General features: G+C 42.5%; 1 protein-coding gene across 1 annotated transcript; it reads left to right on the forward strand.

The window, feature by feature from the left end:
• Nucleotides 1–957: 957 nt before the first annotated feature.
• On the forward strand, nt 958–10,298 carry sap130a (Sin3A-associated protein a). Its single transcript, XM_070909008.1, has 21 exons — nt 958–981; nt 1,663–1,790; nt 1,886–2,151; nt 2,960–3,127; nt 3,217–3,343; nt 3,461–3,576; nt 3,671–3,795; nt 4,711–4,858; nt 4,947–5,037; nt 5,163–5,267; nt 5,402–5,543; nt 6,416–6,531; nt 6,714–7,004; nt 7,097–7,268; nt 8,066–8,164; nt 8,271–8,632; nt 8,751–8,996; nt 9,084–9,209; nt 9,304–9,407; nt 9,632–9,745; nt 10,001–10,298. The coding sequence occupies exons 2-21, from the start codon at nt 1,679–1,681 to the stop codon at nt 10,157–10,159; spliced, it is 3,189 nt and encodes a 1,062-aa protein (XP_070765109.1). The 5' UTR covers nt 958–981; nt 1,663–1,678; the 3' UTR covers nt 10,160–10,298.
• The last annotated feature ends 2,486 nt before the right edge of the window (nt 10,299–12,784 follow it).

A 12,784-nucleotide genomic window follows, 5' to 3' on the forward strand; every position in this document is an offset into this window, starting at 1 on the left:
ACTGCTACCACCTGCAAAGCGATGGTCACGTGACAGACGGAGATAGCCGAAGGCGTCATCAGACTGCCTTTCAGTAGAATTGGGCTTCACATACTATATAACCCTTCATTGTTTGGAACTTTAATAATAAAACACTGTCAAATACACAATGGCAGTAGTCGAAAGTACTTAAAAGTAAATCTAACAACCTACATATAGCAATTAAAAACAACTTTGAGGAACTTGTACTTTACTTGAGTAGTTATGCTACTTAAGAGTACTTAACTATATTTCTAATACTCTTGTAGATTTTGCGTACATGACATAATACATATGATGGTAAAGATTAAACGACCAAATACATGTATGTATATCGACCAATGACAACATTAAAATGTACCTCAGGTGTTGTGCATCAATAATAGTAACCAAATAATGTAAAAACTCTCTGAAGACATGTTTCTGCATTTCAATTTTGATATGTATGTACATTTTACTAATAATCTGCACTTTTTCTTAAGTAATTTGAATGCAGGATTTTTACTTGTAATTGAGTTTGTTTACACATTTGTTTAATCATAATAGTTACTTTTACATCAGAGAACTTCTTCCAGCACTGGCCGATGGTAACCTATATAAGGTGAAGTGGTATAATATTGTATAATATTTTGGTAATAGTCTTCACAGCCAATGGTGGCTGGCAGTGCTAGCAGATTAGCTCCAGTGCTAACTCGGCTGCCTCCGTCGACCATGTGACTCCGATGTTGCGGGTCGTAGCGGTCCATCCAGCGTCCCCCCTTCCTGGTGTAGGTTTAGGTTTGGTCAAAACATCTCAGGAGCCCCGATTGGTCAGCGATCTGGGAGTCTCTTCTCTGATTGGTGGAATGACAGAGGGAGGTCCGGTCCTCGCTGAGTGTTCTTCCGGCTTACATGTTGGAAAAAAGAAAAGACGAATGGAAAAAATTGTAATCCACAAAACGACCATTGCCTAGTTACTCTGCGGTAATGTAACATCTGCACACATGTAGAAACGTGTTTGTTTGTTTAGCCCTACGAAGTTTACGCCGTTGTGCTGTTTAGAAAGTTCAGGATTTGGCATGAAAAGCAGACGGCACCAGGGTTAGCGATTCTAACGTTAGCCTGCTGTTAGCTAAGATAGCTGGCTAACAAGGTAGCTTTTTAGTTTTAAGGTTACCGAACCAAAACCAGTGGCCACAGTGAGCATTATCGGATTGAGCAGATATCGCGGTAGGTCATTTTGATGTAGGCAGTCGAAAAGTCGTTTTTTTTGTACCTGCACATACTCGATATTCGATAAGCAACGATGCAGTTGTTGTCGAGCAGTTTTGCCATGTTATTGCCCATATAACGGTAAACAAAGGTCTTGCTTTTCATAGTAAAATTTATTTGCGACGTTATCCATTTTTATCAACACCAGTTGCTTAACGTTAATGTTGCCGACTTGCTCCTTTGCTACTTGGTTAGCATAATATTCCGCAGCGCTACATTAGCCTGTTTATGTCCCCGCGCCGCCTGTTAAGGGTTAAACTGGTAGGCTTTTATTGTTGTAGCCGACGTGCATTTTAAATATTCGAAATACAATTATTAACTGACTGAAAACCTTAATGATTTCTTCAGCATGTCTGCTACTGGAATTAATGTTCAATCTTGACACTGTTTTAGGTCATTAATAGTTAAAATGAGCTCCCAGCAATTCCCCCGACACGGGCTGCCTGCCTCCAGCGGGGGAGCACCTCAGATCACTGCTGCTGGAAACCTGGTGTCTGTCAATCAGCCACCAAATGCATCAGGTAACTTATTGTCACTGAAATGACCTGCAGGGTACTTCCCATATGGCGAGGAGAACACCTGTGAGTAAAAGTTTCGTCAAACTGTTTTTCCACAGGTGGTGGAGATGCAGACAGCAGCCGTGATGCTGACCATGGGCAGCAGGATCATCCACCTGCAGGGGGTGGGGGGAGCTTGGCGTTCAGAGATGACAAGCAGGAGACCATGGTGGTCAGACCTTACCCACAAGTACAGACGCACGGCCAGCCACAAGCGACTCCCCAAACTATGCCCATCCAGCCTGGCACGCCTGTGACTGTGTCTGCCCCCTCTGTCCACCTCCCACAGGGCCAGCCTGCAGTCCTCACTGAGGGACAGATGAAGGTGATGATTATGACTGTTGAAACTTGTAGAAGCTTTGTGTACACATTGGTAGTAAAATATGTAATGTCTTTACCATCTTAAGTGTGAGGTGAACACAGTTTAGTCATACATAAGTTGGCAAAGATATAATGCATTCTGTGGCGAGAGAACAATAAACTGTTGCAGACTAATGTTGATTTATTCACTCAGAGTGTTCAATTATTGCTGGTTCATGTAAGAGGTTGGACACTCGGCTGGACCGACTGAACAGGGGAAAATCATAACCATAACAAGTTCTGTTTTCAGTTTAAATTGGAAGAGATTTTCCATCTTCATTTAGTTCTTGTTATGTAATTTAATTTGGAATGATGAACCGTATGACCGGAAAAAAAAATGTATGTATATATAACCATATTTTTTCTGAAGAAACTGCTTTTTTTCATTTTTGAGATCATGCAGGTTGCATAAGTAAACAGGAGTGAAGAGTTTTTAAAGCTCTAGTTGACGTGTTAAGGGCCTAGGTTTCTAATTTTATACTTTAGAATTGTTTCAGAGATGCTTAATCTGGAAGGACTGTGACAGCTAATTATTTTGCTTTATAACTGGATCACCTATAAGATTTAGTATAATCTTAATTACGATACTGGCCATGTGCGAACTGTCTAACCTTACAATTTTTTTAATTCAACTGTTTTCTACCTCTACATGTTGTTTAAGGTGTGCTTGATTGTGTAGTTAAAGTACACTGTTGGGTGGTGAATGTGAAAACAACTTTCAGTAAACACCCTTCAGTGCTAAAAACAGAAAATTTGTTTGTGTCTTTCTTTAGGCCGTCCTGAAGTCACCTATGCCAAGTCGTCTTATTGCCCCAGCACCAGCTTCCAACCAGGGTCATATCCCCATACCCCCCAAGGTGCCTGGTCACATTACTGTCACCATAGAGAGCAGTATTGCTACAACCCCATCTATTCCTGTGGCAACTATCAGTGGTCAGCAGGTGAGTGCACTGTGCATTGACGATTACTATTATTATTGTCTCTTTCTGTACAATGACTGAAGTTGAGGGCTGCTGTCATTGTGTTTCAGGGTCACTCCAGCAACTTGCACCATCTGGTGCCAGCTAACATTCAGATCCTTAGGGGCAGTGCCCCAGCACTGCAGATCGGAACCCCTGCGGTCCCTCCCCAGACCTTCACATCCCATTTACCCCGAGGTATTCAAGATGAACAGTGTGCCACACTTGATGTTTGCTTGTCCTTGAAACAGTAGTCCACTTACCACTCATTTGTAGCAGTGCGTTTCTCTACATCAGTCTTTTTGTACCCTACAGGGGCGGCTGCAGCAGCTGTTATGTCCAGCTCCAAAACTGTCCTGCGGCCAGCCACTGGAGCAAGCGCGGGCCCCGGCCAGCCCACAGTGCAGCACATCATCCACCAGACTATTCAGGTGCTCTGATGTACTTTCATCTGAAGCAGTGATGTCATTGTGTTGGACATTTGGACACATTGTGTGTAACAGTGTCATAACCCTCTGTCCGCAGTCTCGCCCTGCTGTAACAACGTCTACAGCCGTGCTTCCAACTGTGGTGGCCCCCATTTCAGCAACGAGAACTCAGTCCCCAGTTATCAGCCCATCAGTAACACACTCTGCAGAAGTGGCACATGGGTAAGTAGCAGTGTTAACATGTATTGACTAGGACCTAAGCAGAGATTCTCCATGTTTAAGCTAAAACTATTTGATTACTATTTAATTTGATGACAAGGAATTTTACAGCACAATGAAACAAAACAGTTTGTAGTGATCGGTTGTTCAGACATGGAAACTGCTCCTAGTGTTACTATATGGAAAACTATATTTTTGTATTATCCTTTTTAATTCTTTAACTGCCATTTGTGGTCTTTAATGTAGTACTACAGTTTTAGTCTGAATGTGGCCTAAGGACTTTACCCAATGCAGCTTTAAAGCATTTAGTAAAACAGAATAAATGTAGTCCAATGGCCTGTGTGTGCATCATAGTAATTGAAAGAACTTACAAAACATTATTGTGTCCTTGAATTATCAACAGGCAGTCAGTGGACTATCAGAGATGTAACAGTGGCAACCAAAGTGTAACGTTTCCATTGGCACAATAGAGCGATGGGATGTCTGGAGCCACATTTTTAAGGAAATTAAAGAAAATGACACCATCTTAAGTTAGGCTGCATTTCTGTATGCAGTGTGTTCTGTGGTCTGTTTTAATGTTTGTATGAATTCAAGGAAACACAGACATCACAGTTACTCCTTGTGTAGTATATGATGGAGTATTGAACATAACAAGCTTGTTTACCAAGCATCCAGTCTCCGAAAAAGATAGCAACCAACCTTTTTGGCTTGTGACCCCTTAAAGCAAAGCAGAGTTGACCTCTCATCAGAGTTCAACCTAAGAGTTGTTTATCTGTCTCATATTATTTCTTTGATGATTTTTTTTAGATGCTTTTGTGTAACATGAAGAATTTTTCTGCACTGACCATTCCCTCTAGACGTTATCAAACCTTGCATGTGCCTTTGATGCACTAAAGGGGCAGTGGTATTTTCTTTCAGGCGTTCAGGGCTGACCATCCACCCCCCTCCTGCCACCATCAGTATTCAGAGGTCTCAGACATCCCGTGACACCGCCACACGGATCACACTGCCATCTCATCCTGCAATTGGGGCTCAAAAGCCTCAGCCTCCGCACACTATGACACAGGTTACTGCTTCTTGATGGCTGCAAAAATAACAAATAATAATTTTATACAGCGACTGAAGTAATTGCTCTTGTTTTTTGTTCCCCACAGAAGCCCATCTTCAGTCCTGTGACACCAGTAGCTGCAGCAACTGTGGCACCAATTGTTGCCACTAACACCGTGCCATCAACCACCACAATAGGTATTATATATAATATAATTAGTATCTGCAAGCTAGTCACATAACTTTGTAATGTTTGGCTAAAGGAAGAAAAAATTAAACTGCAAACTTGGTGGTTATTATAATCCTGTCTTCTTCATGTTTAGGCACTGTGCCACACACCCAAATGACCAGTAACACTATTGTCACCATGACTATGGCCTCACACTCCTCTCATGCTACAGCAGTGACCACCTCTGCCATCCCTGTTGGTAAGTTGGCCATTTTCTCTCCAGTTGGAACACTGTTGTGTGCTTCAAAAGCAGGAGCTGTTGTCTTCATCTAAATCAATTTATAGTGTGTTTTAAAAATCATTCTCTTAACCGTTTCTTGGGGTTGTTCACAGCTAAAGTGGTCCCTCAGCCTATCGCCCACTCTTCATCCCGTGTGCAGCCTGATTACCCCGGAGAGAGAGCCAACCTCATCCCTATCCCAGGCCACCGGTCGTCTCCTAACCCTGTCACCATGGAAGCAAGAAGTGACAACAGGTGAGCACACAATGTTGGCGAATTGAGTCTGACTCGTTGACTCGGGTATACCAGGAAAAAAAAAACTCCATAAAATTGACTGTTTTTGGTTATAAGGAGACAGAGGTTTACATCTGATATCCAATAGTTGTGTTTGGAAAGCCTAGTGTAACATGGTGCTTCTCCACTGATGTGAATATTTACAGTAGTTATCTATTTGTTTTTCTTTTGCCTGCACTTGTAGAGTTATATTCCTGGAAATTGGGCCACTTGGGCAATATACACAACTGTAGTAATCTAAAAGGAGTTTGGCACATTGACCTGGAAGTAGTGACTAGTTAAATAATGAGCTGTAATTAGCTGCTTCATGTGTCAACAATCTACAGGCATCTTCGTGAGGCTGTTTATTTAGCCCAAAGCTGTGCCTAATGTCAGCATGCTAACATGCAGTATTTCACAAATTTAAATGTTGACCTGATGATGGCACTAGTAAGTCATGGTATCACCAAGAGTATGATTAATCCTGAAGAAAGATATGACGTGCCACCAGTGAGGCTAAAACTAGGGATGGACCTACTGATGTCAATGAAAGGATAAAACTGTGCTCCTGCCATTAAGAATGAATTGCTCTACCAGCCAATATTGATTATGTTCATAGAAGCAAATTTCATTGTAGTTTTCTTCCATATAAATATATAGCTATGGAGAAGATGAAGATGAATAATTATGAGATCCATATCTTGGGATTATTAAGAAATGATCTTGTATTTACATCCATTACTGAGGTAGTAAAGACAAGAAATAAAATGTGATCAAGATATATGAACCTCAGAAGTACAGATAGTTTATTCAGATGACGATGAATGATTAATCTTGTATGTTTTCTTTGTAAGGCCTTCTGTGCCTGTGCAGTTCCAGTATTTCCTGCCGGCGTACTCCTCATCGTACCCTCTGACACACACCTATACCCCCATCAGCAGCTCTGTATCTGCCATCCGCCAGTATCCTGGTAAGCACCACTTGCCAATGTTGTTTTACTGGCAGTCACAGCGAACTGCTGTAGTGACTGGTGAATAGTGTACGTACCCTTTATTATTTGACTCGATGTATGACAGCTTTGACTGTGACAAATTGTCATGTAATTTGATAGCACGAAGCTCTCATTTGAACTTTATTTTCCCTCTCAATAAGTCACTCCTCAAGCTCCGAGTTCAGCACTTCCCACCCAAGCTGGAGTAGGCGTGGCAACCACTGTCCATCTAAACCACATGCAGCTGATGGCAGTGGATCGGATTGGTCTCCCATCTGCACAAATCAGCACCCAAGGGATCCAGCCAGCACCAATCGCTGCACAGGGCATTCAGCCTGCGCCGATAGGAGTGCAGGGCCTGCACACGTCTGCACCAATCACCACACAAGGACTACAGCAGGCACCAATCGTCACACAGCAGCAGCAACAAGCACAGTCTGATGCAAAACCTGGTAATTACTAAATCTATATTGCCTCAGTAAAAACGCGGCGTTTGAGTGTTTCACTGAGTTGTGTTTGTAATGCATTTTTTTGTTTTATTCAGGAGTTGTTTTGGCAGATGGATTTGTAGCTAGCCCCATCAGCAGCACATTCAGCACCACCCAGCCAGTTGCCACCATGGTGCAGGCACATCCCCAGGGAGGAGTAGGAGGAGCTCCCACCCTGGTCTCCTCCCCGCGACCCAGCATCCTCCGCAAGAAGCCCGCTAATGAAGGGTGAGTGTACCACCAACACGTAAGACAGCGTGTCTCGTAACGGCACAAACGTGTCTTAAATAGCTTGTATCGACCTGATGAACACCACCTGTGTCTGTGAGACTTAACGCAGTCGAAATAAAGAAGGAATTGTTTGATGAGGTTAGATTGTAATAAAATGTAGCTTACTAAAATGCACAATTATGTAAAACACATATCACATTTCTAATCAGAATCAGAATCAGAAATACTTTATTGATCCCCGGGGGGAAATTGTACAGTACCGGTGCTCCCATTCAAGAGTAGAGAAGTAGCATAATTTAGAACTAAAAGTATGTACAAAATATAAAAATAAGAAACAGAAAATAAAAAAATATACACATTTACAGTATTTAAGTGAAATGAGGTAAAAAAAATATATACAATAACAATGTATATGTATGTATGTGTTGCACTGAAGTGTATGACTATATATGTATTGCACTTAAACATTTAGAACAAATAGTGAGGTAACACACATCTCTAGCTCAGTTTCTGAATCATTACAGACTGTGGTGACCCCTACCTAGTTTTTAAACCAAAGCCCAGCCCTAAAATTAGACCTAACTCCGGAAGCTGTGTTTTAGACTGCTCTGTACTAAAATGCATTGCTTGACTTTTTAAACCAGGCTTTTCAGTGGCGCATAGTCACTTTATAGCAGGTTGACTGTCAGCATTAGATTGTCACAATAAAGTCGGACAGAAACTTGTAAAGCTCCAATAGGATGACTTCATGTTTCCTTTTTACCAAACCAACCCTGCCTGTCTTTGTGTTCCAGTTGTGTTCGTAAGAACCTGATCCCCGCCCAGCCCGGTGAACCCAGCAGTGGCCGAATTGAGAGTGGCGTGAGAGGAGCAGGATCTCCCCGGCCTGCAGGGTGAGTCTCTGTCACACTGATCACATCACTGACATCCATGTTCACGTCCTGTCATTAGAAGTTATGATATGAGTCTGTAACCTGACACTCTGGATTCCTCTCTCAGTGTGAAACCCAAAGCTGAGCTGCACATGACAGTGGCCCCTCCTGTCATGGCCACAGTAGAAGCACTGCCTTCTCAGGGAGGAGAGCAGCAGGCCGTGTCCTCGAATGCCCAGCACCTCGGCCAAGCCATCCCCACCATGCTCGCCACGCCGGGGCCTGTGCCTCCCTCCCAGGCCTCCACTGTGCTCTCAGCCCTGCCAGCATCCATGGCTGTAACTCCCCCCGTCCCCGCTTCAATGGCCAACACTGTGGCCTCCCCCACTCAGCCAGCTGCTAGTAGCACCGCAGCCTGTGCTGCCAGCTCCGCCTGCCCAGATTTGAAAATTAAGCAGGAGGTGGAGACCATGGACACCTCCCAGCCAGGTGAGGAGCGTGTCAGCCGTCAGTGAAAGTGATTAATGTGAAATGATTGGAAATCGATGAATGTAAGAAAGCTGAAATACACACATAAGTAAACAATGTGTTTAACTCTTCCCCTCAGATCCCAATGCGAACTTGTCATCAGGCCCAACGCTCACCACTCAGGCCTCCACCCTGAACACTCCTGCCACAGGAGATCTGATCCCAGGGGCCTCCCCGAGGAAGAAGCCTCGCAAACAGCAGCATGTTATTTCTACAGAGGAGAGCGAGATGGTGGAGACCAACAGCACAGACGAGGAGAAGGCCCCGGGCAGACCCATCACCGGCAGAGCTGAGAGGCGTGAATCTCCACCAAGGGAATATGTTGGTATGTAATGTAATCCGCTGTCAGTGATGATGATAATGTGTGTTTGAGTCTGCATCATCACGTGTTCAACACTTGTTTGTCTTCCAGATGAGGAAGGAGTGCGTTATGTACCAGTCAGGCCTCGACCACCCGTTACTCTTCTGCGGCACTACCGGAACCCCTGGAAAGCTGCCTACCACCACTTCCAGAGGTACAGCGACATCCGGGTCAAAGGTCAGTAGGCTAAAACCTATATATTCTACAGCTAATGAGGATGGACAATGGTGGCTTTTTCTTTCTAACAACCATCCTTTGGTTTTTCTCTCAGAGGAGAAGAAGGGCAGCTTACAGGATATGGCCAACCAGAGAGGAGTGGCATGCAGAGCACAAGGCTGGAAAATTCACCTGTGTGCTGCGCAGCTCAGGCAGTTGGTGAGTGCTCCAGACCTGCAAAAACTAGTATTGCTCATCTTAGTGGTCTTCTCAAAAATGGTCAGTGATCTAGACAGAGGCTAAAAGGACAGAGAGAGAAACACAGAGAAATTCACACTGCTTTTCACAATTCCTTGTAACAATGTGACTACAATAATGTAAGATTGATTTTTTTTTTGAGTGGACTTCTGTAAACACGCGTGTGCTTGTTACTTGATCTGTAGTCGAGTTTGGAGCATGACGTGTACAGCCGACTCTCCACCCTTCAAGAGGGCCTGATTCCCAAGAAGAGAGCAGGAGCCGATGATGACCTTCACCGAATCAACGAGCTTATACAGGTAAGGTTGTTGCTGCAGGCTGACACCTTCAAATACCAATTTCTGTGCTCAGTTATTTTCTTATTAAAAGTTGTCTGTATATATTAGTTTTGTTAACTAATAAAATAAACATTATTTGTTGGCCAAAACCAGGTAATCCACTTTGAAAATGTTGATCCAACCCCATTCTTTTACCCTGTTGAGATGTAAATCAGTGTCTTTACCAGCACGTTTTTGCTTTTAACAGCGTTAGTAATTTATGTGTTTTGTCCTCAGGGTAACATGCAGCGCTGTAAGCTGGTGATGGACCAGGTCACCGAGGCCAGAGACACCATGATGAAAGTGCTCGACCACAAAGAGAAAGTGCTGAAGCTGCTCAACAAGAATGGCGCCGTCAAGAAGTCCTCCAAACTGAAGCGCAAAGAACGGGCATAAGCCTCCTCACTCTGTCGACAACCACCACCGTCCCCTCTCCGAAGAGGTCAAGGAGCTGCCCAGAATTTGGTGCTATGATTTGCTGCATACAATCGCACGCACCCTCCCTATCTGCCTGAGAGCGGACAGAGAGAAGTGACAGGGGGGCTTCAAGAGGCAGAAAAGCCCATCAGGAACAGGTTCTCATTCAAGACCTACGCACACATTGAGCGTGGAGCATTGTAGGTTGCATTAGAGTGCCGGATGGCCCGGTCACCCCCCCCCCACCCCTTTTTTTGTTAATTTTTGAAGAGACCATTTGTACTAACTTAATTTCTGCCACTTCTTTTAAGACAATGTTTGAACCGGCGCATTGTGTGTCTTTGATATTTGGCGCAGTAAATCCATGTAAGTGATGAAAGCATTTCAGTTAAGGTGAACGACCCGAGAGTTATTGAAGGGGGCAAATCCAAATCATTTTCAAAAGAGTCCCTTTAGTAAACTGTGTGTATACAGACTAATCTCAATCGTGCTCTTTTCATTAACCTGTGCCTTCATTTTGTCTGTGTACCTGAAATGAACGGGGGTGTGAAAGCTGTTTGACATGCTGTTAAAATATTCTTAAAATATCATTCAAAGGAAAGTGGCAATTTCACTGCTTCCCCTTTTTTCTCCGAACGTCCTGCACCTGGATGTTTTTTTTTTTTTTTTAGTTCAGTGTTCGTCTAGGATGGGTTAATAGTTGCCTATTATCAGCCACAAGTTTAGTTTAATCTAAAAGATAATGGAATACTTTTGTGGGTTGAGGTAAAAAAAAAAAATGAAGGGTGAATCTAAATGTGACGTTGAATTTATTTAATATACAAACAAATGCTCTTAAAGGATTAATTAGATGGTTAGTGAGGACATACTGCTTATGCATTATGCCAAGTTAACTTTTCATTTAAACGGCTATGAATCATTTACTTAATCCAAAGTAAACGGATGTCATGGTGGTTAAAAACAATATTTTCCCTTGGTTTCAGAAAGAGTGAGAGCGAGCATCCTCGTGTGATTGTACCGGTGGACTGAACTCATGTAAATCACTGTAAATGTGCTTTTGGTTTTTCATTGACCTGGTTCTTTTCAAGTTTTGTACTCGATGAAACATTTTGTGATGTGTGCCGCTTCATTTTTGCCGAGTGTTACGATAATGACATTATGAGATGAAGTGGGCCCGAAAAAACATCCAGCTATTGTACATTGTTTTTGTCTGTGTAATTATAGTAAAGATACTTAAACAATACCAGGTACATTGTGAAGTTTGTATTTTGCTGTGTTTAATAGTTTGCTGTTCTTTTAACACATTTTTACTTTAATTCTATTATCTGTTTTAAACGTTGTATATTGTATATAGTTTAAAAAAGTCTGGTGCCAAGTAAACTGGATAAACGGACCACACATGAGGACAGATTGTGAGATTGATTATTGCTTTACAGTGTTACAGTTTGGGTCCTCATAAGGAACATGCTCATACATTGCTTGTGATTATATTTCATTGTCATTAAATGAGGAGCCTACATTACAACCCAGCAGATGATACCTGTTTTACAACCCTGTTTTTAATCCTTGGATGTAGATTAATTTGACAGTATGTTACACCAGTCTGCAACCTTGGATTTAAGCCTATTCACGGTTCCACTTCTGGAAGTGTGTCTTCATGGCTCTGTCTGACCTGTCAATATTACCACAGGCAGTATGGATGGTATGGATGGTATGAGCTTCTTTTATCCAGTAAGATCACATTCTGACATTTCCAGAGTGAGCCCAGTCATTCCTCTTTCCTATCTGCTGTTTACAACATAATGGCTTTCAGGTACAGCACAGCGCGTTGGCAGCACTTGACCTGTGATGGCTGTTTCTTGATAAGTGAGTTACTGGGTTTTGGATAATCCACCTTCTCCTTTTGATTTCTGACAACAGCTGACTGACTATGTTGCCAAAGAATACCGTTTGTCATTATTCAAGAAGAAAATTAGTAAAGAAAAGATTTTTAAACGTTTCCACGCCTTGTAAAACTAATTTGTCAACTATTTCAGTTAGGAAGGACTCACTTGAAATCCTGAAGTTGACTCAAAATATTGGATAATGTTAATTTTGTTTACCATATATTTAATAGACAAATATTGTGTTTATATAGTTTACAGTTGATCACAGTACTACGGTAGGCTTGTGTGAATCCAAGCATGAAGTGTCAGTAGCCAGACTTAAGTTCATTTAAAGGGAAAGAACACGTATCATCCTTATACTATTTATCTTTACATATTTAATTGCGTACGATTCACATCAGATATTTAACAGCAAACTACAGTTATTGTGATGAAAACTAATTCAATGAATTGATGCTCTGTGGTAGTATGACGTGTGGTGGTTGGTGACACTGGGTGGCTCTACCTTTGCAGGAGCAAAGTCAAAGGGCCATAAAGAGGTGATTGCTGAGAAAAACTCCCTACTTCCTGCTTTATAGTCAGTCAAGGAAAGCCGCAGCAGCAGCAGGGGCTTCCGTCAAAGAAACCAAATTATTCTCAGGTAAGAACTGACACATAACAGTGTCTTCAAATCTGTGATTACACTCTCTATCTTATTGTTTCCAAAGAGGTAACCTGA

This window comes from Enoplosus armatus, chromosome 7, assembly GCF_043641665.1.
Source record: "Enoplosus armatus isolate fEnoArm2 chromosome 7, fEnoArm2.hap1, whole genome shotgun sequence".
Lineage (NCBI taxonomy): Eukaryota > Metazoa > Chordata > Actinopteri > Centrarchiformes > Enoplosidae > Enoplosus > Enoplosus armatus.

What these genes read in the sequence shown, in the direction of transcription:
- sap130a (XM_070909008.1), top strand. Translation starts at nt 1,679, where the DNA reads ATGAGCTCCCAGCAATTCCCCCGACACGGGCTGCCTGCCTCCAGCGGG. An exon ending in TCACTGAGGGACAGATGAAG is followed by an intron (nt 2,152 to 2,959) that starts GTGATGATTATG and finishes GTCTTTCTTTAG; the next exon opens with GCCGTCCTGAAGTCACCTAT. An exon ending in CATGGACACCTCCCAGCCAG is followed by an intron (nt 8,633 to 8,750) that starts GTGAGGAGCGTG and finishes TCTTCCCCTCAG; the next exon opens with ATCCCAATGCGAACTTGTCA.